The sequence below is a fragment of the Phyllobates terribilis genome, unplaced genomic scaffold (assembly GCF_046119375.1).
Source record: "Phyllobates terribilis strain yellow unplaced genomic scaffold, ASM4611937v1 Scaffold_4__5_contigs__length_816908805, whole genome shotgun sequence".
NCBI lineage: Eukaryota > Metazoa > Chordata > Amphibia > Anura > Dendrobatidae > Phyllobates > Phyllobates terribilis.
The window spans coordinates 3693882-3719709 of record NW_027362764.1 but is presented as its reverse complement, the minus strand read 5'-3'; the positions used below and the strand labels follow the sequence as shown (position 1 = coordinate 3719709).

The 25828-nt window shown below is 49.2% G+C and overlaps 1 protein-coding gene across 1 annotated transcript in view; it reads left to right on the top strand.

Annotated features, from left to right (window-relative positions):
* Positions 1-25828, top strand: part of LOC141264137 (uncharacterized) — a 47736-nt gene that overhangs the window by 17090 nt on the left and 4818 nt on the right. The window contains exons 4-6 of the mRNA XM_073676447.1: positions 12712-12810; positions 13067-13234; positions 23440-23583. Coding sequence (XP_073532548.1) covers positions 12712-12810; positions 13067-13234; positions 23440-23583 — 411 coding nt within the window. The remainder of the gene's footprint in view (positions 1-12711; positions 12811-13066; positions 13235-23439; positions 23584-25828) is intronic.

The following is a 25828-nucleotide window of genomic DNA, read 5'->3' as shown; positions in this document are numbered from 1 at the left end:
TCAAATTTTGTTTAGCATCTTGTAAATACTTAAAGGGGCGGTCCAGAATATTTTTTAATAGTTGCCGCTAATGAAGATAACAACATCAACTGTGCTCACCTTCCCTGCTCCAGTGCTGCCTCCCTGCTGCTGCTCCTGGTGACTGCTTGCATCTGCCAGTGTGGAAGCAGGAACCGCTGAGCCCAGTGACTGGCTGCAGCGATTACACGCACTGTAGATGTGACATCAACACTGCAGCCTGTAAATGATTACTGGAAGAGCAGCAAAGAGTCAGCACAGGAAGGTGTACAGTGTCCATTCTAGGACATGATCAGATATCAAAATCAAACATCAGAATGATGTCAGTTTGAGGCTAAATACCCTGAGAACTGATTCTGACAAGTGACTTTTACAACTGTAATAATAATAAAAAAACGTATTCGCTGATGGGACTTGAACCCAAAATTCTGTGTTTCAAAGCCAGTGCACTAAACACTAAGCTATTAACTTAGTTGTAAAAGCCTAGGAGTTCTATTTGGTTATATGATTTTCAGTGCAAACTTGTCTAAAACTCATTGGGACTTATGCACAGACTGCAAGCAAGCCAAATTCAAATGATGTTTGATTTTGATGTGTGAGTCTGATGTGTGACTTTCTTCAAACATCAGAATCACAATGACTTTTAGTCACCCTGAGTATTTTCATGGTTGATATCATAAGAAAAGCTATTACTTAGTATCACTTGATTGGATAGTGTAATGGTAAGGCATCAGTATCTGAAACTACAGTGTCAGAGTTCAAATCCTGCTAGATATAATTTTTTTTTTATTATGGCTATTAAGCAGACAAACTACAGGGGTGTTTTACTTTTAATATCTGACACTCTGATTGTCATCTTGATGTGTTAAGAGTTTCAGACACTCTGTCTATTTGCATGGTAAATTACATAGCAAAAGTAAATTGGGAGTTTGCAGCCAGTACTTGGGTGGATGGAAATAAAAATTTACAATAAAGACATTTTATCATTAGACCCCTTTATGAAATTATGCAAATATAAAGTCACTTGGAAATAGATATGTAGTAAATTAGTGCCTCCCAATTTACTTTGGCTATGTAAAAAAAAGTATTCCTATCAGGATTTGAACTCTTAACACTGTAGCTTCAGAGGCTGATGCCTTACCATTGCGCTATCCAGTCGAGTGATGAGATTAACCATGAAAATACTCAGGGTGACTAAAAGTCATTGTGATTCTGATGTTTGAAGAAAGTCACACATCAGACTCACACATCAAAATCAAACATCATTTGAATTTGGCTTGCTTGCAGTCTGTGCATAAGTCCCAATGAGTTTTAGACAAGTTTGCACTGAAAATCATATAATCAAATAGAACTCCTAGGTTTTTACAACTGAGTTTATGGCTGTGTGCCCACGATGCATTTTTTAAGCGTTTCAGCAGCGGCAAAAACGCTGCAGAAACGCTTAAAAAACGCTTGGTAGAAAGTCTGCCATGTTCCCCAATGATAATCCGCATGTGCTGTGCACATGGTGCGGAAATTTCTGCTGCGGATTATCATTGCAGAAAAAAACGCAGCACTACTTATTATTTTACTGAAGCGCTGCGTTTTCGCCGCCATTGACTTGCATTAGAACGCATGTATTCCGCTGCACCAGATAAGCACATGCGGAATACATGCGTTCAATGTGCGGATGGTACCCGGGTGTGGAGGACAGGAGACTCTCCTCCAGACCCGGGTACCATAGAAACTGTAAAAAAAAGAATAAAATAAAAAATAAATGTTATATTTACCTTCTGATGGCTCCCGGTGCGCTTGTCCTCTCATGCCGGCAGATCGCGATGGACTGAAGGACCTGCGCTGACGTCATAGTCATGTGACGGGTCACGCGACCGCTGACGTCGGCAGGTCCTTCAGTCCACCGCGAGCTGCCCGCATGAGAGGACAAGGACACCGGAGGCCATCAAATGGTAAGTATAGATTTATTTTTTTATTTTTTACCATTCTTTTACGGTCACACTATATATGCCGGTTGTATGGATTTATATAGTGTGACCAAGTTGTCAAGTACTTTTCCAAGTGATGCTAAAATCGCTTGTCAACCCGCATGCGGAAATGCAAGTGAAGAACGCTTCACATCCGCTTGTCCCTGGCAGGAAAACGCATGTACAATCCGCATGCACAATCCGCATGCACAATCCGCATGTACTTTTTTTTTTTAATTATTATTACAGTTGTAAAAGTCACTTGTCAGAATCACTCTTCAAAATCATTTGTCAAAATCAGTTCTCAGACAGGGTATTTAGCCTCAAACTGACATCATTCTGATGTTTGATTTTGATATCTGATCATGTCCTAAAATGGACACTGTAAAGGTGAGAACAGTATCGCATAAAAATATCATCCCTTTCAGGTACTTACTATAGACAGTACACATAATATACACATATAATGTACATATAATATACACATATAATGTACACATCATATACACATATAAAGCACATGTAATATATGACGCGCCCCCTGGGCCAAATTCTTTAGGGGGAATACCCGGAGCCGGATCAGATGGGAGTTGTAGTCTTCCGAGTGGCTGTGACCCGGTCCGTGCCCAGGGTGTCAAACTCAGTTGTATGTGGCAGTCCTACAGATGTTACTAAGTTCTTAATGTCGACTACGCCACCCGTTGTGTTGCGGTCACTGTGGCCGCCGCTGCAGCAGGGTCCGCTGAGGCTGGTGGTGTAGGTGCAGCTTTGGTGATATAACCCCCAACGGGTGGGGTATAGCCTCAGGGGGATCAGGTGCAGAGGATGGGGGTTGTGGTGATGCAGTGTAGACGGCAATCAGAGACAGAGTCGGGTTATGCAGTTTAGGATGTTTACTCACTGCTGATGTTCTGGTCACTCCAGCTTCGAGTGACCTCCCGAGCCGTGCTGCGTCCACCAGGTTCTGGATCCAGCCAACCCCCAAATAAGTCCGGAGCGTGACCCTGAGCTCTCCTTCTGTCCTTTCTCTGGCCGTCCCCACTATTGATCCACCCAGGTCCAGCTCCCTCGGGCCTTCTGTTGGGAGACCCTTGGCCTTGGGTTCCCTGACCCTCCTCGTGGTATGCCTTCGTGGTGGATGTGGTGGGTGACCGTGACAAACGCTGCCCACGGTCTCCGGTCTCTGGCTGGGGAGTGTTTTTGCCCCCACCAGCTTGGGTTCCGGTACCCTGTGCCGACTCTTCACCCGGGGATTTAAGTTGGGTTCTTGGAGTCTTTTTCTTCTGTTTCCCCCTCTGGGTCTCTCTCTCTCCTCTCTCACTCTGGGTCTCTCTTCTCCTCCGCTCGCTGACTTTCTCTCTGCAACTGACCCTGTTCTTAGTTGGTGCCCACCTTATATACACCCTCTATGTGTGAGCTCAGGTGACCAGCACCCAATGAGCTCCTATCTTTACCCAGGCTGCTCCCCCTATCTGCCCCTACACTACTTGGGATGTACCACCCCCCTCCCACTCCAGCCAGGAACAGACTCGGTCGTACCTGCACATTTCTAAGTGGGAGTACCGTCGGTCTGCTCCTCGGAAATGGGATGTGTGTAGTGCATGCAGCCTACCGAGCTCAGTTCCACACTCCTTCCTTACCCGGGAGTGGAATATCACACCTCTGGGTTGAGGTGCAATACCCCTGTAGCAGCCGAATCCACAGGGTGCTACATTCCCCCCTGGTAAATCACAGCACGTCCTCGGGCTGAAAGACATAAACAACACCACAAACATACATTTTTTTTTTTTTCACAAACATATAAAACATATAAAACATCATATATTAGCATAAAACTTTTCATATTAAACATTCTCGTCGCCTCTGGCTCCTCCTCCGGTCACTGTGCAACGTGTGACCGGGTAAAGTGCGACAGTCTTTCTAGAAAAATGGTTTTCCTATAAAACCGGTAGGGGGCGCTTTAGGACGCGCAACTATATACAGGGATATGGCCGCTCTCAGTCCTCGGCCAGGTATTAGGGAGGAAAAGGGAATGGCTGCTCACAGTCCTCAGCCTGTGGGATTAAGGGTAAACGGGTAAACAGTTCACTCAGCTGGTCCCAACGGGGACTATATTAGCAATAACAGTTTCTTTATACCCCGATCGGGTAACTATTTACAGCACCTACTCCGCTGTACTCAACAACGTCTTCCTCCTGCTCCTTCTTTGGGGATCTCAGCTTCAGACCCGTCCGGATCCTCTTGCTCTTCCTCCTCACATCGCAGCTCCTCCTCTGTCAGGCGATGCACATGGAGGGCGTAAGGTCCTTTGGCACACTTGTGCCGGGTAAAGGTGACCTCGTCCCCGATATAAAGGTCACGACCTCTGTGCCCCTCCGGCAGATGGGACTCCACATCTCTGCGCGTGACAAAGACGTCGCCGGGGGTGTTGTGGTCTCGGATGAAGCCCCACCCATGCTGCATATTGAACTTAATTACAGTCCCGGTGGTGCGGGGACTGTGCGCTGCACGGGGGTCCCTCCTGGTTCGGCTCTTCTGCTCGGCGCTCCTTATTTGGGCCTGTTGTTCCCGGACCCGCCTCTCTCTCCGCTCCCTCGCAAACTCCTCGAGCTGCTGTCGGCAGCACTCAGCACGCTCCGCTGCAGCTGCCCTGGTTTCCTGAGTGAACCCCATTAGGTCTTCTCCGGTGGGGTCCCACTCAAATTGGGTCTCTTCAAGCGGGGGCGAGATCCTTATCACGGGCTTCGGAGCCGGAATCAGGGGTGCACACATGGCCCCAACTCTCCTCTGGTGCTCCAGTTCATAATATTTCTGGGGCCAGATGAAAGGCTGCCCGTCCGGCCACGTGTGCTGGGCAAACAAGTCCTCTCCCAGACGCGGCACCCTTGGTTTTACGGGTGCGGGCGCGGTGGTGGTGGCGCCCGGGTTGCCCAGGCCTTGCGGCCAGGCCTGGGGCACCTGGAAGGTGAAGGGCACCGTTAGGACGGCGGCGCCCTGGGCTACCTGGCCTTGCGGCCAGGCCGGAGGCTCCGCGGAGGTAGGGGGCACTGTTGGTGATGCGACGCCCGGAAATTCTAGGCCCTGCGACCAGGCTGGTGTTACTTCCTGTTTTGCCACGCTCGGGGTCGGTGCGCATGGCGTCACAGGGGTCGCGGCGGCGGCTTCCGGTTGGGGCCTAGTCTGCGTCGGTGACATGGCGTTTTCGGGCACAGCAGGGGGACTTTCGGGCTCTGCGACGGGGAGCTGGGGCAGGTAAGCGGTGTTCCGGTTTGGGGTATAGACGTCCCCTTTACCTGCCTCCATGCGTTCGGCTCCCTTCTCGGCGCCGTCTCCGGCCTTGGGTCCTCCCGCGCCATCCTCAGAGGCGGTCTGTCTCCTCATCTTGGCTGGCGTGCTCCGGGTCTTGGTTTGCTGGGCCATCTCTCGGCTCCACTCCGCCAATGTCTCTCGCTGTACCCGGGCCATCCTCCGTGCGAGGCCCTCCAGGGCAGTCTGTGCACACTCCCGGTCTCGGGGGAGCTGTGCAAGGACCTCCACTAGGCCTAGTGGGGTCGTGGTTTCCAGCAGGCTCCTGACCAACGGGTCGGTGCTGCTCTGCTCTTCTTCCAGCAGGCTCCTGGCCAGCGGGCCGGTGCTGCTCTGCTCTCTCGCCATCTCCGGGTGAGCTTCTCTGCTACTCTTCTCCAGGCTTCCTGCCTCCGGGTGCGCTCGCTCCAGACTGCTCCAGGCGGCACCCATTTTCGTTCTTTTCTTTCGTCTCCTCCCATTTCGAGGGCGGTCCCGGGGCCACTGGGTGACTGTCAGCTCCAGGGGCGGTTCTTTCACGCTGACAGACACCTCTAGCATCACAGTCTCTGTTGGTGGGGGCGGTTTCCACTTTTGGCGCCATTTTCGGTCCTGGCCCACGATGGGAGGTGGCCTCTCGCCACCCTCTGGCACGCCCATAATGGCGTCCGCTCTGGCAAGGCGGGAAATCCTTGGAAATGGCGGTAACCGCTTCCCAGTGGCGGGAAACTCTGCAGATGGCGGGAAAAAGCTGTTAATGGCGGACAACCGGCGGGAATCGACTGGTGATGGGGTCCGATGGCGGGGACCCTCCGGAACCGGCAGGAGACTTCTTTTTGAGGTAACGATGTTCTTTTCTTCAGGCACGCAGTACCCGGTTGTTGCGGGCACGTAATCCTGCCGACTACGCCAAAGTTGACGCGCCCCCTGGGCCATATTCTTTAGGGGGAATACCCGGAGCCGGATCAGATGGGAGTTGTAGTCTTCCGAGTGGCTGTGACCCGGTCCGTGCCCAGGGTGTCAAACTCAGTTGTATGTGGCAGTCCTACAGATGTTACTAAGTTCTTAATGTCGACTACGCCACCCGTTGTGTTGCGGTCACTGTGGCCGCCGCTGCAGCAGGGTCCGCTGAGGCTGGTGGTGTAGGTGCAGCTTTGGTGATATAACCCCCAACGGGTGGGGTATAGCCTCAGGGGGATCAGGTGCAGAGGATGGGGGTTGTGGTGATGCAGTGTAGACGGCAATCAGAGACAGAGTCGGGTTATGCAGTTTAGGATGTTTACTCACTGCTGATGTTCTGGTCACTCCAGCTTCGAGTGACCTCCCGAGCCGTGCTGCGTCCACCAGGTTCTGGATCCAGCCAACCCCCAAATAAGTCCGGAGCGTGACCCTGAGCTCTCCTTCTGTCCTTTCTCTGGCCGTCCCCACTATTGATCCACCCAGGTCCAGCTCCCTCGGGCCTTCTGTTGGGAGACCCTTGGCCTTGGGTTCCCTGACCCTCCTCGTGGTATGCCTTCGTGGTGGATGTGGTGGGTGACCGTGACAAACGCTGCCCACGGTCTCCGGTCTCTGGCTGGGGAGTGTTTTTGCCCCCACCAGCTTGGGTTCCGGTACCCTGTGCCGACTCTTCACCCGGGGATTTAAGTTGGGTTCTTGGAGTCCTTTTCTTCTGTTTCCCCCTCTGGGTCTCTCTCTCTCCTCTCTCACTCTGGGTCTCTCTTCTCCTCCGCTCGCTGACTTTCTCTCTGCAACTGACCCTGTTCTTAGTTGGTGCCCACCTTATATACACCCTCTATGTGTGAGCTCAGGTGACCAGCACCCAATGAGCTCCTATCTTTACCCAGGCTGCTCCCCCTATCTGCCCCTACACTACTTGGGATGTACCACCCCCCTCCCACTCCAGCCAGGAACAGACTCGGTCGTACCTGCACATTTCTAAGTGGGAGTACCGTTGGTCTGTTCCTCGGAAATGGGATGTGTGTAGTGCATGCAGCCTACCGAGCTCAGTTCCACACTCCATCCTTACCCGGGAGTGGAATATCACACCTCTGGGTTGAGGTGCAATACCCCTGTAGCAGCCGAATCCACAGGGTGCTACATATACACAGTACACATAATATACACATATAAAGCACATGCAAGCATAGTATACATTTAATACACAAAGTACAAAAAAATGGTCATTTTTATTCTAGGTAACATCACCTAGAATAAAGTTTTGAGTTGAAAACTGTTTGATTTCAGTGTGTAATAACCTGCTAATGCTTATAATTTCAAAAATGACCATTTTTTTGTTCTTTTATTAAAATGAAAAGGTTGAAAACTCTGCTGTGCATAATAATTTGGAACATGCAGTTTGAGTGCAGTTTGAGTGTTTTATTTTTTTTTTTAAATATACTGTTATCATAGGCAGTTTGTACAAAAACCTTTCAATTGTACTCTAATAGTTATTTGACTGGAAAATTACAATGACTGCAATTCATATAGGTAATTTGGGAAAATCTGAGAAAATATTATTTGCATAATAATTTGGAACACAGTGTAGAAGATACAATACACAAATGAAAAACATAACACACACAGAACACATATAATACACATATGTAACACACAGTACACATATAATACACATATATAACACAGGACACATATAATACACATATATAACACACAGGACACATATAATACACATATGTAACACACAGGACACATATAATACACATATGTAACACACAGGACACATATAATACACATATATAACACACAGTACACATACCGTGGTATGAAAATGTGTTTGCCTCCTTCCTGATTTCTTAATGGTTTAAGGAAAACAACATTAAGACTTTGGAGTGGCCGAGTCAAAGTCCTAACCTTAATCCGATTGAGATGCTGTGACCGGACCTTAAAAAGGCGGTTCATGCTCGGAAACCCTCCAATGTGGCTGAATTACAACAATTCTGCAAAGATGAGCGGCCAAAATTCCTCCAGAGCGTTGTAAAGACTCATTGTCAGTTATCACAAACGCTTGATTGCAGTTGTTGCTGCTAAGGGACCAACCAGTTACTAGGTTTAGGGGGCAATCACTTTTTCACACAGGGCCCTGTGGGTTTGGATTTCTTTTTCCCTTATAATAAAGACCTTCATTTTGTGTTACTTGTGTTATCTTTGTGTAATATTTACATATGTTTTGTGATCTGAAACATTTAACTGACAAACATGGAAAAGAATAAGAAATCAGGAAGGGGGCAAACACTTTTTCACACCATTGTATAACACAAATAGTACACATATACACTGCTCAAAAAAATAAAGGGAACACTGAAATAACCCATCCTAGATCTGAAGGAATGAAATCTTCTCATTGAATACTTTGTTCTGTACAAAGTTGAATGTGCTGACAACAAAATCACACAAAAATCATCAATGGAAATCACATTTATTAACCAATGGAGGCCTGGATTTTGAGTCACCCCCAAAATTAAAGTAGAAAAACACACTACAGGCTGATCCAACTTTGATGTAATGTCCTTAAAACAAGTCACAATGAGGCTGAGTATTGTGTGTGGCCTCCACGTGCCTGTATGACCTCCCTACAACGCCTGGGCATGCTCCTGATGAGGCTGAGTATTGTGTGTGGCCTCCACGTGCCTGTATGACCTCCCTACAACGCCTGGGCATGCTCCTGATGAGACTGAGTATTGTGTGTGGCCTCCACGTGCCTGTATGACCTCCCTACAACGCCTGGGCATGCTCCTGATGAGGCTGAGTATTGTGTGTGGCCTCCACGTGCCTGTATGACCTCCCTACAATGCCTGGGCATGCTCCTGATGAGGCTGAGTATTGTGCGTGGCCTCCACGTGCCTGTATGACCTCCCTACAACGCCTGGGCATGCTCCTGATGAGGCTCAGTATTGTGTGTGACCTCCACGTGTCTGTATGACCTCCCTACAACGCCTGGGCATGCTCCTGATGAGGCTGAGTATTGTGTGTGGCCTCCACGTGCCTGTATCACCTCCCTACAACGCCTGGGCATGCTCCTGATGAGGCTGAGTATTGTGTGTGGCCTCCACGTGCCTGTATGACCTCCCTACAACGCCTGGGCATGCTCCTGATGAGTCTCAGTATTGTGTGTGGCCTCCACGTGCCTGTATCACCTCCCTACAACGCCTGGGCATGCTCCTGATGAGGCTGAGTATTGTGTGTGGCCTCCACGTGCCTGTATGAACTCCCTACAACGCCTGGGCATGCTCCTGATGAGGCTGAGCATTGTGTGTGGCCTCCACGTGCCTGTATGACCTCCCTACAACGCCTGGGCATGCTCCTGATGAGGCTCAGTATTGTGTGTGGCCTCCACGTGCCAGTATGATCTCCCTACAACGCCTGGACATGCTCCTGATGAGTCTCAGTATTGTGTGTGGCCTCCACGTGCCTGTATGACCTCCCTACAACAACTGGGCATGCTCCTGATGAGGCTGAGTATTGTGTGTGGCCTCCACGTGCCTGTATGACCTCCCTACAATGCCTGGGCATGCTCCTGATGAGGCTGAGTATTGTGTGTGGCCTCCACGTACCTGTATGAGCCCCCCTACAACGCCTGGGCATGCTCCTGATGAGGCTGAGTATTGTGTGTGGCCTCCACGTGCCTGTATGACCTCCCTACAACGCCTGGGCATGCTCCTGATGAGGCTGAGTATTGTGTGTGGCCTCCACGTGCCTGTATGACCTCCCTACAACGCCTGGGCATGCTCCTGATGAGGCTGAGCATTGTGTGTGGCCTCCACGTGCCTGTATGACCTCCCTACAACGCCTGGGCATGCTCCTGATGAGGCTCAGTATTGTGTGTGGCCTCCACGTGCCAGTATGATCTCCCTACAACGCCTGGACATGCTCCTGATGAGTCTCAGTATTGTGTGTGGCCTCCACGTGCCTGTATGACCTCCCTACAACAACTGGGCATGCTCCTGATGAGGCTGAGTATTGTGTGTGGCCTCCACGTGCCTGTATGACCTCCCTACAATGCCTGGGCATGCTCCTGATGAGGCTGAGTATTGTGTGTGGCCTCCACGTGCCTGTATGACCTCCCTACAACGCCTGGGCATGCTCCTGATGAGGCTGAGTATTGTGTGTGGCCTCCACGTGCCTGTATGACCTCCCTACAACGCCTGGGCATGCCCCTGATGAGGCTGAGTATTGTGTGTGGCCTCCACGTGCCTGTATGACCTCCCTACAACGCCTGGGCATGCTCCTGATGAGGCTGAGTATTGTGTGTGGCCTCCACGTGCCTGTATGACCTCCCTACAACGCCTGGGCATGCTCCTGATGAGGCTGAGCATTGTGTGTGGCCTCCACGTGCCTGTATGACCTCCCTACAACGCCTGGGCATGCTCCTGATGAGGCTCAGTATTGTGTGTGGCCTCCACGTGCCAGTATGATCTCCCTACAACGCCTGGACATGCTCCTGATGAGTCTCAGTATTGTGTGTGGCCTCCACGTGCCTGTATGACCTCCCTACAACAACTGGGCATGCTCCTGATGAGGCTGAGTATTGTGTGTGGCCTCCACGTGCCTGTATGACCTCCCTACAATGCCTGGGCATGCTCCTGATGAGGCTGAGTATTGTGTGTGGCCTCCACGTGCCTGTATGACCTCCCTACAACACCTGGGCATGCTCCTGATGAGGCTGAGTATTGTGTGTGGCCTCCACGTGCCTGTATGACCTCCCTACAATGCCTGGGCATGCTCCTGATGAGGCTCAGTATTGTGTGTGGCCTCCACGTGCCTGTATGACCTCCCTACAACGCCTGGGCATGCTCCTGATGAGGCTCAGTATTGTGTGTGGCCTCCACGTGCCTGTATGACCTCCCTACAACGCCTGGGCATGCTCCTGATGAGGCTCAGTATTGTGTGTGGCCTCCACGTGCCTGTATGACCTCCCTACAACGCCTGGGCATGCTCCTGATGAGGTTGCGGATGGTCTCCTGTGGGATCTCCTCCCAGACCTGGATTAAAAGCATCAGTCAACTCCTGGACAATCTGTTGGTGGATGGAGCGAGACATGATGTCCCAGATGTGCTCAATCGGATTCAGGTCTGGGGAACGGGTGGCCAGTCCATAGCTTCAATGCCTTCATCTTGCAGGAACTGCTGACACACTCCAGCCACATGAGGTCTGGCATTGTCCAGCATAAGGAGGAACCCAGGGCCAACCGCACCAGCATATGGTCTCACAAGGGGTCTGACGATCTCATCTCGGGACCTAATGGCAGTCAGGCTACCTCTGGAGAGCACATGGAGGGCTGTGCGGCCCTCCAAAGAAATGTCACCCCACACCATTACTGACCCACTGCCAAACCGGTCATGCTGAAGGATGTTGCAGGCAGCAGATCGCTCTCCACGGCATCTCCAGACTCTGTCACGTCTGTCACATGTGCTCAGTGTGAACCTGCTTTCATCTGTGAAGAGCACAGGACGCCAGTGGCGACTTTGCCAATCCTGGTGTTCTGTGGCAAATGCCAAGCGTCCTGCACGGTGTTGGGCTGTGAGCACATCCCCCATCTGTGGACGTCGGGCCCTCATATCACCCTCATGGAGTCGGTTTCTAACCGTTTGTGCAGACACATGCACATTTGTGGTCTGCTGGAGGTAATTTTGCAGGGCTCTGGTAGTGCTCCTCCTGTTCCTCCTTGCATAAAGGCGGAGGTAGCGGTCCTCCTGCTGGGTTGTTGCCCTCCTATGGCTCCCTCTACATCTCCTGGTATCTGCTCCATGCTCTGGAGACTGTGCTGAGAGACACAGCTACCCTTCTTGCCACAGCTCGCACTGATGTGCCATCCTGGATGAACTGCACTACCTGAGCAACTTCTGTGGGTTGTACTGTAGACACTGCCTCATGCTACTGTACCTCTAGGGGTGAGAGCAATGGCAAAATGCAAAAGTGACCAAAACAACAGCCAAAAAGGATGAGAACAGAGAAATGGTCTGTGGTCACCCCCTGCAGAACCGCTCCTTTATAGGGGGTGTCTTGCTAATTGCCGATCATTTCTACCTGTTGTCTATTCCATTTGCACAACAGCAGGAGAAATTGATTCACAATCAGTGTCGCTTCATAACTGGACAGGTAGATTTCACAGAAGTGTTATTGACTTGGAGTTACATTGTGTTGTGTAAGTGTTCCCTTTATTTTTTTGAGCAGTGTGTGTGTATTCTTTATAACACACACATATAACACACAGTACACATATAACACACACATATAACACACAGTACACATATAACACACACATATAACACACAATACACATATAACACACACATATAACACACAGTACACATATAACACACAGTACACATATAACACACACATATAACACACAGTACACATATAACACACACATATAACACACAGTACACATATAACTGTTGCTGATGAGCTTCTCCCGTCTCCGCAGGTCGCTGGGGGGGTGGTCACAGTTTCGCCACCTCCTGTAGCACCCGGGACCGGGGAATATCGCTGCCTCGGCTGCTGTGGAGACAGAGTGACAGCCCCAGTAAGTGACAGAGACAAGACCCCGGAGTGGGAGGCCGCACCTGAACCAGGTGATACCCAGCTGTGATAGTGATGCTGCACTGCATTGTGGGACATGTGTATAACCCGGGGTGACGTTCTGCAGCCTGAGAGCTAACAGCAAGGCAGCACAATTGTGAATGCAGCTCTGGGTGTGACTAGAGTATAAAACATTATGTAGATGAAAGCAAGGAGACTTTTATCCCTCCTATTTGAGATTTTCTTTTCTTTGTGCTCAGGGTAAAGCTTCCGCCGCTCCGAAAATCTCCAACAGGGTGAACAGGATTCTCCTCACACCAGAGGGAATGGCAGATCTGGGAACCGAACCGAACTCCATTAATGACCGGTGCCTCGGCTGCTGCGAGCAAAGTGTGACCCCTAGTCTGAGAGTGACGACAGTGACCGGGGTGAGACGCCACCTACGGGATCCATACTGTATACTCTTCTATTCTAAGGGCCCGTGCTGCTTACTACCTGTGTAATGGCAAGTTAGGAAACTTTCTAATAGACTTTACACTTTTTGCTGATTTCAAGATCTCTGCTCGCGGACAGTGAATGAAACGTTCTTAGTTTGTTGAAGTTCGTTACAATTGTATCAGTCTAAAAAATCCTTTGTGAGCAAAACACAGGAGGACATGTCCCTCCATCGGCACCACATCCGGGGCTGGTGAAATGTTCTGCATGGAAGTTACAGGGAATTTGGAGCAATAGTCTAAAGAATAATCCTCTGAAGAGGCGCTGTAGAGTGATGGGGAGTAATGCTCTGCAGAGCGTTTAAAGGAAAGTTCAATGAATGCACGGTATTAGGGCTCGCTCACCCTGGCGTATAATACGGAGGAGTGCAATGTGAGGAAACATCCGACCAATGTTCTTCAGTGAGTCCGTGCTCATCTGCAAGATTTTTCTCAGCTCGGATCAGACTGAGAAAGAAATCGCAGCATGTGAGAATCGGATCGCACTCGCCAGCTGAAGTCAATGCGTGCGAGAAAGAAATCACACTTCACACGGACCATGCGTATGCCGTCCGATTTTTACGCACCCATCTCAGAGGAAAACCGACATTTCATCGGCCAAGTGCAGTAAATTCACAGCCTGAACCGTCAGAATAGAATAGATATATAGATAGATGTAATGTTACAATTTAATGTCGTAAACCCTTTACATATAATAAACTAACAGTTTTTAGTGCCTTTCATGTGGCGCTAAAGGGTGTTTAGCCTCATTAAACCTATTCAATTAATTAATTAATTAAAAAAAATTAGGTGTGATTTCCCCTATTTTTCATAACCAGCCAAGGTAAAGCAGACAGCGGCTGGCTTATATTATCAGGCTGGGAAGGGCCCAATAACCATGGACCTTCCCAGCCTGATAATATCAGCCTACAGCTGTCTGAGTTGTCTGTGCTGGTTATCAAAAATTGGGGCAAGCCTAAAAAAAATGGCTTGGGATACCCCCTATTTTTGATAACCAGCAAAGGCAACGCAGACAGCTGCGTACTGATATTAATAGGCTGGAAACGTCCATTTTTATTGGGCCCGTCCCAGCCTAAAAATCCACGGCAGTCCGCCATAGTCCAAATGGAGGTTCTGCGATGTTCCCCGTCTTCTTCATCCAGTGTATGGAGTCCTGTTCAGAGACCAAAGCTCAGTAGACTGGAGCAGCCACTGCCGGGTCTCACGTTGCACTCTGCGAGACCTGGCTGCTGTGGCGAGTGGTGACGTCATTAAGATTACCGCAGTTTGCTGCTGCCGGGTCACATAGAGGGCAGCTTGAGAGCTAGACGTTACCACTCATCATTCTGTCTCCCGCGCTGCACAGTGTGAGACCCTCCAGCTGTGAACTGCGGTAACCTTACTGATGTCACCGCTCGTCACAGCAGGTTCTCGGGGAGCGTTGCCTGAGACCCGGCCGTGGCTGCTGCTCCAGACTTTTGTCTGTGTGTGTTTATTTCTTTTGACTACGGGGTTAGTAATGGGGGTGTCTGACAGACGCCTCTCCATGACTAACCCCTGGGACATCAACCCCACAATCACATTACCCCGATTGCCACTGCACCAGGGCAATCAGGAAGAGCTGCGGCTAAGAGTCAGAAATGACGACTCTAATAGATGCTCCATTTCTGGGGCGGCTGAGGGCTGCTGTTATTAGTCTGGGAGGGGGCCAATATCCACAAAGCTTCCCAGCCGATTAATATCAGCTCGCAGCTGTCTGCTTTCCCTTAGCTGGTTATTAAAAATAGGGGGGGACACCACGCCATTTTTTTCATTTATTTATTTTCCGTATTTATTAGCTAAATACATGTACAGTAAACTACACACGCACTGCACTAATTTATATATCTCACCGACATCCTTCCTATTTAATCTATCTCTGAATATAACATTGCTTACATTACATAGAGAATTACAGAATGTAAAAGATGATGTTAAAAACGCATTATATACTGATGTCCTGCGGATGCTGGTGAGGAGAATCTCACGACCCTCGTCCTACTTTTCTGGATCAACATGGGACCGATTTTTTTATATGCTAGTGTGACTCCAGCCTTAGAGTAATGGTCTGCAGACTGCATCAGAGGCATGGTCTGCAGGGTGTAGTGGGAGTCATGGTCTGCAGGGTGTCGTGGAGCCATGGTCTGCAGGGTGTCGTGGAGCCATGGTCTGCAGGGTGTCGTGGAGCCATGGTCTGCAGGGTGTCGTGGAGCAATGGTCTGCAGGGTGTCGTGGAGCCATGGTCTGCAGGGTGTCGTGGAGCCATGGTCTGCAGGGTGTATTGAAGCCATGGTCTGCAGGGTGTAGTGGGAGTCATGGTCTGCAGGGTGTAGTGGAGCGATGTTCTGCAGGGTGTAGTGGAGCCATGGTCTGCAGAGTGTAGCGGAGCGATGGTCTGCAGCGTGTATTGAAGCGATGTTCTGCAGGGTGTAGCGGAGCCATAGTCTGCAGGGTGTATCAGAGCGATAGTCTGCAGGGTTTATCGGAGAGATGGTCTGCAGGGTGTAGTGGAGTCATGGTCTGCAGGGTGTATCAGAGTGATGGTCTGCAGGGTGTAGTGGAGCCATGGTCTGCAGGGTGTATCAGAGCGATAGTCTGCAGGGTTTATCGGAGTGATGGTCTGCAGGGTGTAGTGGAGCCATGATCTGCAGGGTGTATCAGAGCGATAGTCTGCAGGGTTTATCGGAGAGATGGTCTGCAGAGTGTAGTGGAGTCATGGTCCGCAGGGTGTATCAGAGTAACATAGTAACATAGTTTGTAAAGCCGAATAAAGACTTGCGTCCATCAAGTTCGACCTGTAGGTTCTGTAATTGCTAAAGTTGATCCAGAGGAGGCAAAAACCCCAAATGATTTAGCCAATCTTCACCTGAGGAAAAATTCCCTCCCGACTCTGAAACCAGCAGTCAGAATAAATCCCTGTATCAACCTACTATTTTATTCTATTTTTAAGTATATGCAGAAATCTGCCTGGTATCTAGAAATGCATCCAGTCCCCGCTTGAACTGGTGTAGTGAATCCGACATTACCGTCTCCTCACTCAGTGAATTCCATATTCTCACTGCTCTTACCGTAAAGAACCCCTTCCTATGCTGGTGCTGAAACCTTTTCTCTTCCAGTCTTAGTGAGTGCCCTCTTGTTACCGTAATATCCCTCCTTTTGAACAAATCCCGGGCAAGGTCTCTATACTGTCCCCTAACATATTTGTACACATTTATTATGTCCCCCCTCAACCTTCTCTTTTCCAGGCTGAATAGTCCTAGTTTTGCCAACCTCTCTGGGTATTGCAGTCCCTCCATTCCCTTTATTAATTTTGTTGCCCTCCTTTGTACCTTTTCAAGCTCATTTATATCCTTTCTATATATTGGGGCCCATAACTGAGCACAGTATTCCAAGTGTGGTCTGACCAGTGCTTTGTACAGTGGAAGAACAATGTTCTCATCCTTTGCAGCTATACCTCTTCTGATACATCCCATTACCCTGTTTGCCCTTACAGCAGCCGCCTGACTTTGGGCACTCCAATTTAGTTTGCTATCAATCAAGATGCCCAAGTCCTTCTCCATCTCTGAATTCCCCAATGATTTCCCATTCAGTGAGTACTGGTGACTTCCATTTTTCCTTCCCATATGTATGACCTTACATTTCTCCTCGCTAAACCTCATTTGCCATTTAATGCTCCACCTACCCAGCTTATCCAAATCCCTCTGTAGGTCTGCACTGTCCTCTTTTGTATTAATTGTTTTACATAACTTTGTGTCATCTGCAAATATTGATATTTTACTATTTATCCCGTTGACTATGTCGTTAATAAAGATATTAAATAACATTGGGCCTAGTACAGACCCCTGTGGTACCCCACTAGTGACGCTTACCCAATCTGAGTATATTCCATTTATAACCACCCTCTGCCTTCTATCCTTTAGCCAGTTAGCTACCCACTTGCAGACATTTTCCCCCAGCCCCATCATTCTCATTTTGTATACCAACCTATTATGTGGCACGCTATCGAACGCTTTTGAGAAGTCGAGATACACGACATCCACTGGTTCCCCCTGATCTACTCGAGAGCTAACCTCCTCGTAGAAGTCAATCAGGTTTGTTTGGCAGGAGCGATTCCTCATGAATCCATGTTGGTTCGGGGTTAATAGATTATTAGCATCAAGATGCTCCATGATTGCCTCATTAATAAAGCCTTCAAAAATTTTGCCCACAACGGACGTCAGACTCACCGGCCGATAGTTTCCGGCGTCACTTTTCGCTCCCTTTTTGAATATTGGCACTACATTCGCCTGTCGCCTATCAAGTGGCACAGACCCAGTCTCAACAGAGTCCTTAAATATAAGATATAATGGTCTGTCTATCACATGACTTAGTTCCCTTAGTACCCGTGGGTGTATGCCATCAGGTCCTGGTGATTTGTTTATTTTAATGTTACTGAGGCGTTTCTGTACCCCAGCTTGGGTTAGATTTGTCATACTTAGTGGAGGATTGAGTTTGTCACTTCTCATTTCTCCTGTTAGTTCTTTTTCCTTTGTGAAAGTTGTCGAAAAAAAATTATTTAATAGATTAGCTTTATCCTCATCTTTCTCTATGATTTTGCCTTCATCACTTTTTATCGGTCCAATATTATCCGATTTAATCCTTTTACTATTTATATACGTAAAGAACAGTTTGGGATTTGATCTACTTTCCCTAGCAATACGTCTCTCTGTTTCCTCCTTTGCTATTTTTATTTGTTTTTTACAGGTTCTCGTTTTTTCCTTGTAACACATTAGTGCCTCCTTACTGTTTTCCTGTTTTAATCTCTTGAATGCCTCTTTTTTGCTATTTAACGCCCCTTTTACGTTCTTGTTCAACCATATTGGTTTCCTCTTATTTCGGGCCCTTTTATTCCCATACGGTATATACCTCTCGCACTGAGTATTCAGAATTCTTTTGAAGGTTTCCCATTTACTATTCGTATTCCTTTGATTAAGAACTTTGTCCCAGTCTATAAGTTGAAGGTTTTCTTTCAGCTGATCAAACTTCGCCCTCCTAAAGTTTAATGTTTTAGTTGTTCCCTTATTGATAACCCTACTGGAGGGCATTTTGAAGTCGATAATATTATGGTCGCTATTACCTAGGTGCCCCCCTATCTGTACCTCAGTTATTCTATCAGGCCTATTAGTCAATATTAAGTCCAACACGGCCTTCCCTCTCGTTGGTTCCTGCACTAGTTGGGAGAGATAATTATCCTTGATATTTGTCAAGAACCTTTTTCCTTTCTGAGATCTACAGGTTTCTGTTTCCCAGTCAATATCCGGGTAGTTGAAATCCCCCATTACAATCACTTCATTATGTTTTGCTACTTTGTCTATTTGTCCTAATAGCAGATTCTCATTCTCCTCTGTTATATTGGGTGGCTTATAGCAGACCCCCAGTAATATTTTATTATTATTTTTTGCCCCCTCTATCTCTACCCACATGGACTCGACCCCCTCTTCTCCCTCTCCTATATCTTCCCTTAGTCTGGGTTTTAGACATGACTTTACATATAAGCAGACTCCTCCGCCTTTCCCCTGTTTCCGGTCCCTTCTAAATAAACTATAATCTAATAAATTTACCGCCCAGTCGTAGCTATCGTCTAGCCAAGTCTCTGTTATACCTACGATGTCATACCTCTCCTCCGATATAAGCGCCTGCAGCTCATCCGCCTTATTGGTCAGGCTTCTTGCGTTGGTCAGCATGCAAGAGAAAACTTTGGGGTTATTTAGCATCCTATTCTTCTCTAAGGATCTAACTGTACTATCCCCACCCCCCTCTCCACCCTCATTATATTCACTTCTCCCCTTCCCCCTTGCTTGCCTCACATCCCACCCATTTCCTTGGTTCCCCCCCCCCCCCCCCCGTCTCTAGTTTAAAAACTCCTCCAACCTATTAGCCATCTTCTTCCCCAGCACCGCTGCACCCTCCCCATTGAGGTGCATCCCGTCCCTACGGTAGAGCCTGTAGCCGACCGCGAAGTCGGCCCAGTTCTCCATGAACCCAAACCCTTCTGCCTTGCACCAACTCTTTAGCCACTTATTCACCTCCCTAACCTCCTGTTGGCGCTCCTGTGTGGCTCGTGGGATTGGTAGTATTTCTGAGAAAACTACCTTGGAGGTCCTTGCCCTAAGCTTCCTACCTAGGTCCCTGAAATCATTTTTAAGGACCCTCCATCTACCACTCACTTTGTCATTGGTGCCGATGGTGATGGTCTGCAGGGTGTAGTGGAGCAATGGTCTGCAGGGTGTATTGGAGCAATGTTCTGCAGGGTGTAGCGGAGCGATAGTCTGCATGGTGTAGCGGAGCTATAGTCTGCAGGGTGTAGCAGAGCGATGGTCTGCAGGGTGTATCAGAGCGATAGTCTGCAGGGTGTATCAGAGCGATAGTCTGCAGGGTTTATCGGAGAGATGGTCTGCAGGGTGTAGTGGAGTCATGGTCTGCAGGGTGTCGTGGAGCGATGGTCTGCAGGGTGTCATGGAGCGATGGTCTGCAGGGTGTCGTGGAGCGATGGTCTGCAGGGTGTATAAGAGCGATAGTCTGCAGGATGTAGTGGAGCCATGGTCTGCAGGGTGTAGTGGAGTCATGGTCTGCAGGGTGTATCAGAGTGATGGTCTGCAGGGTGTCGTGGAGCGATGGTCTGCAGGGTGTAGTGGAGCGATGGTCTGCAGGGTGTAGTGGAGCGATGTTCTGCAGGGTGTAGTGGAGCTATGGTCTGCAGGGTGTAATGGAGCTGTGGTCTGCAGGGTGTATCAGAGCGATGGTCTGCAGGGTTTATCGGAGAGATGGTCTGCAGGGTGTAGTGGATTGATGGTCTGCAGGGTGTATCAGAGCGATGGTCTGCAGGGTGTCGTGGAGCGATGGTCTGCAGGGTGTAGTGAAGCGATGGTCTGCAGGGTGTATCAGAGTGATGGTCTGCAGGGTGTAGTGGAGCGATGGTCTGCAGGGTGTAGTGGAGCGATGGTCTGCAGAGTGTAGTGGAGCGATGTTCTGCAGGGTGTAGCGGAGCGATGGTCTGCATGGTGTAGCGGAGCTATAGTCTGCAGGGTGTAGCAGAGCGATAGTCTGCAGGGTTTATCGGAGAGATGGTCTGCAGGGTGTATCAGAGCGATGGTCTGCAGGGTGTCGTGGAGCGATGGTCTGCAGGGTGTAGTGGAGCGATGGTCTGCAGGGTGTCGTGGAGCGATGGTCTGCAGGGTGTAGTGAAGCGATGGTCTGCAGGGTGTCGTGGAGCGATGGTCTGCAGGGTGTAGTGGAGTGATGGTCTGCAGGGTGTAGCGGAGCGATGGTCTGCAGGGTGTATCAGAGCGATAGTCTGCAGGGTTTATCGGAGAGATGGTCTGCAGGGTGTAGTGGAGTCATGGTCTGCAGGGTGTCGTGGAGCGATGGTCTGCAGGGTGTCGTGGAGCGATGGTCTGCAGGGTGTAACGGAGCGATGGTCTGCAGGATGTATCGGAGCGATGGTCTGCAGGGTGTAGTGGAGCGATGGTCTGCAGGGTGTATCGGAGCAATGGTCTGCAGGGTGTATTGGAGCGATGTTCTGCAGGGTGTAGTGGAGCTATAGTCTGCAGGGTGTATCGGAGCGATGGTCTGCAGGGTGTAGTGGAGCGATGGTCTGCAGGGTGTATCAGAGCGATGTTCTGCAGGGTGTAGTGGAGCTATAGTCTGCAGGGTGTATCGGAGCGATGGTCTGCAGGGTGTAGTGGAGCGATGGTCTGCAGGGTGTAGTGGAGCGATGGTCTGCAGGGTGTATCGGAGCAATGGTCTGCAGGGTGTATTGGAGCGATGTTCTGCAGGGTGTAGTGGAGCTATAGTCTGCAGGGTGTATCGGAGTGATGGTCTGCAGGGTGTAGTGGAGCGATGGTCTGCAGGGTGTATCAGAGTGATGGTCTGCAGGGTGTAGTGGAGGGATGGTCTGCAGGGTGTAGTGGAGGGATGGTCTGCAGGGTGTAGTGGAGGGATGGTCTGCAGGGTATAGTGGAGCCATGGTCTGCAGGGTTTATCAGAGAGATGATCTGCATGTTGTAGCGGAGAGATGGTCTGCAGGGTTTATCAGAGAGATGGTCTGCAGGGTGTAGTGGAGGGATGGTCTGCAGGGTGTAGTGGAGGGATGGTCTGCAGGGTGTAGTGGAGCCATGGTCTGCAGGGTTTATCAGAGAGATGATCTGCAGGGTGTAGCGGAGCGATGGTCTGCAGGGTTTATCAGAGAGATGGTCTGCAGGGTGTAGCGGAGCGATGGTCTGCAGGCTGACCCTACTGCAGCACTTCTAGAATAAGGGCAGTTGCAGGGGAATCTTCTGTGCACATCGTGTTGGTGCAATGCTCTGCAGGGCTGTCAGCTCTCGCCCTCCTCTGGGGAATGTTCTGCGGCTTCCAGAGTCCGTAGAGGCCGAGGGCCGGCGGTCGTCTGGTCGTGTTCGGCTGCTTGCGCAGCATGAGGCGGTTTTGATGCGACCACATGATAGGGATCTTCCCCTGGATGATGGGTGCAGTCAGCCCTGTCCCGCTGTTATAGGACTGGTCTCTGAGGCTGAGCACAGAGCGGAGGGATGTGGTCCCTACAGGGACCAGCGGGGCCCGGCTCACACACCTCATTCCCTTATAACACATTTTATCAGATAGTGGACCTTTAATTCTTGCAGCAGCGCCATCTAGTGGACTCATGAGGAGGATTGGGGTGGTGATGGCGCCTCCTGCAGCCAGTGATTTGCAGTGATTATTGAAAGTTTGTGAACCCTTCAAAAGTTTCCTTATTTCTGCATAAATTTGACCTAAAACTTCATCAGATTTTCACACAAATCCTAAAAGTGAATAAAGAACAGAATGAAGCAAACGAGTCCCAAACGTTAGACGCCGTCATTGATCCGATGTCGCATGTCTGTGAGTGGTAAAAGTAAGTGACCCCTTGCTCTCAGTGTCCGGTGTGACGCCTCATGTATCGATAGCGGCATCTGACCGTCCCCGGTGATGGCGGATTATTCCTGCACATCGGATGGAGGAATTCTATCTTGTTCCTCCCTATAAATCAGCTTCTCCTCTGATCTCGTGGTTTCTCCATGAATTTCTCGCTCCGGCTCCTTCCACATTTCTATAGGAATAAGTTCCAGAACTTCACCTTCATTCCGACTTATTCTTTGGGTCGTTGTCTCCCCGCAGGACCCACGTTCTCCTGAGATTCAGCTCGTGGACAGACGTCCGGACATTTTCCTTTAGAATTTGCTGATAATATTCAGCATTCCTTGTTCCACCAGTGATGGCGCCGTCCTGACCAGATGCTGAAAAACCGTCCCAGATCCGTGTGTCACACATCTAAGAGTGCGGTTGTTTTCTTGCTTTACCTCTCATTTAAACCAAAAATCTCTGTTCTGGTCTCATCCATCCACAGATCATTTTTCCGGTACCTTCAGGCTTGTCCAGGTGCAGACGGGCAACAATGTCCTTATTGGGTATCAGTGACTTTCTCCTAGCAGTCCTGCAATATTCACTATTGTTGCTCAGTGTCCAGACTCATTAACATTAGCTGATGTGAGAGGCCTTTAGTTGCTTAGAGGTGACCTTGGGTTTCTTTGTGACCTCATGGACTACTATGCACCTTGCTCTTGGAGTGATATTTGATGGTCGCCCACTCCTGGGAGGGGAATAAGGGTCTTATTTCCTCCATTTGTGCACTGACTGTGGGTTGATGGAGGCCATACTCTTTGGAGAAGGCGTTCTAACCTTTTCCAGCTCTTCTTCTGAGCTCCTCAGACATCCCCCCCATTGTTCCTGGCATGAGACACTTCGATAAATCCCTGATATTTTAATAACACAGGTCGCCCACTCACTCCTGATTGTCATCCCACCTGACTCTGATTTCAGTAAAAGGTTCACTTACTTTTCCCTCACATATGTGTGACCCTGGATCATATTCATTAATAGTAGAGCGATAAAATCTGATGGTTTCGCTTCATTTCTTTATCTACTTTCAGGATTTGTGTGAAAATCTGATGTTGTTTTAGGTCAAATTTATGCAGAAATCTGAGAACTGCTGAGGGGTTCACAAACTTTCCAGCATCTCTGTAAACAGGAAAATCCCTGAGATTTGTGATTTTATCTCCTGATAGAGAAAAACCAGAACCGGATCACAAAGAGGAACGACAGCGGGAAACCAGCCGCGCCGGCAAACACCGAGAAAGAGCGAACCGCGCTGTACCACACCCCGGTGCAACCCCGACTGGAGGTACGAGGCGTCCAGCTCAAGTGAGGAGGTGAGAACAGCGTGTGTGATACCGTCTGCTGAGCCGTGTATCTAATCCCATCCTGTGTGATACTGTCTGCTGAGCTGTGTATCTAATCCTATCCTGTGTGATACTGTCTGCTGAGCCGTGTATCTAATCCTATCCTGTGTGATACTGTCTGCTGAGCTGTGTATCTAATCCTATCCTGTGTGATACTGTCTGCTGAGCCGTGTATCTAATCCTATCCTGTGTGATACTGTCTGCTGAGCTGTGTATCTAATCCTATCCTGTGTGATACTGTCTGTTGAGCCGTGTATCTAATCCTATCCTGTGTGATACCATCTGCTGAGCCGTGTATCTAATCCCATCCTGTGTGATACTGCCTGCTGAGCTGTGTATCTAATCCCATCCTGTGTGATACTGTCTGCTGAGCCGTGTATCTAATCATGTCCTGTGTGATACTGTCTGTTGAGCCGTGTATCTAATCCCATCCTGTGTGATACCGTCTGCTGAGCCATGTATCTAATCCTATCCTGTGTGATACAGTCTGCTGAGCCGTGTATCTAATCCTATCCTGTGTGATACTGTCTGCTAAGCCGTGTATCTAATCCTATCCTGTGTGATACTGTCTGTTGAGCCGTGTATCTAATCCTATCCTGTGTGATACTGTCTGCTGAGCTGTGTATCTAATCCTATCCTGTGTGATACTGTCTGCTGAGTCGTATATCTAATCCTATCCTGTGTGATACTGTGTCCTGAGCTGTGTATCTAATCCTATCCTGTGTGATACTGTCTGCTGAGCTGTGTATCTAATCCTATCCTGTGTGATACTGTCTGCTGAGCTGTGTATCTAATCCTATCCTGTGTGATACTGTCTGCTGAGTCGTATATCTAATCCTATCCTGTGTGATACTGTGTCCTGAGCTGTGTATCTAATCCTATCCGGTGTGATACCGTCTGCTGAGCTGTGTATCTAATCCTATCCTGTGTGATACTGTCTGCTGAGTCGTATATCTAATCCTATCCTGTGTGATACTGTGTCCTGAGCTGTGTATCTAATCCTATCCTGTGTGATACTGTGTCCTGAGCTGTGTATCTAATCCTATCCGGTGTGATACCGTCTGCTGAGCCGTGTATCTAATCCTATCCTGTGTGATACTGTGTGCTGAGCCATAGATCTAATCCTATCCTGTGTGATACTGTCTGCTGAGCCGTGTATCTAATCCTATCCGGTGTGATACCGTCTGCTGAACTGTGTATCTAATCCTATCCTGTGTGATACTGTCTGCTGAGCTGTGTATCTAATCCTATCCTGTATGATACTGTCTGCTGAGCCGTGTATCTAATCCTATCCTGTGTGATACTGTCTGCTGAGCCGTGTATCTAATCCTATCCTGTGTGATACTGTCTGCTGCGCTGTGTATCTAATCCTCTCCTGTGTGATACTGTCTGCTGAGCTGTGTATCTAATCCTCTCCTGTGTGATACTGTCTGCTGAGCCGTGTATCTAATCCCATCCTGTGTGATACTGTCTGCTGCGCTGTGTATCTAATCCTCTCCTGTGTGATACTGTCTGCTGAGCTGTGTATCTAATCCTGTCCTGTGTGATACTGTCTGCTGAGCCGTGTATCTAATCCTGTCCTGTGTAATACTGTCTGCTGAGCCGTGTATCTAATCCTGTCCTGTGTGATACTGTCTGCTGAGCCGTGTATCTAATCCTGTCCTGTGTGATACTGTCTGCTGAGCCGTGTATCTAATCCTATCCTGTGTGATACTGTCTGCTGAGCGGTGCATCTAATCCTCTCCTGTGTGATACTGTCTGCTGAGCCGTGTATCTAATCCTGTCCTGTGTGATACTGTCTGCTGAGCCGTGTATCTAATCCTGTCCTGTGTGATACTGTCTGCTGAGCCGTGTATCTAATCCTCTCCTGTGTGATACTGTCTGCTGAGCCGTGTATCTTATCCTCTCCTGTGTGATACTGTCTGCTGAGCCGTGTATCTAATCCTATCCTGTGTGATACTGTCTACTGAGCCGTGTATCTAATCCTGTCCTGTGTGATACTGTCTGCTGAGCCGTGTATCTAATCCTATCCTGTGTGATACTGTCTGCTGAGCCGTGTATCTAATCCTATCCTGTGTGATACTGTCTGCTGAGCCGTGTATCTAATCCTATCCTGTGTGATACTGTCTGCTGAGCCGTGTATCTAATCCTATCCTGTGTGATACTGTCTGCTGAGCCGTGTATCTAATCCTATCCTGTGTGATACTGTCTGCTG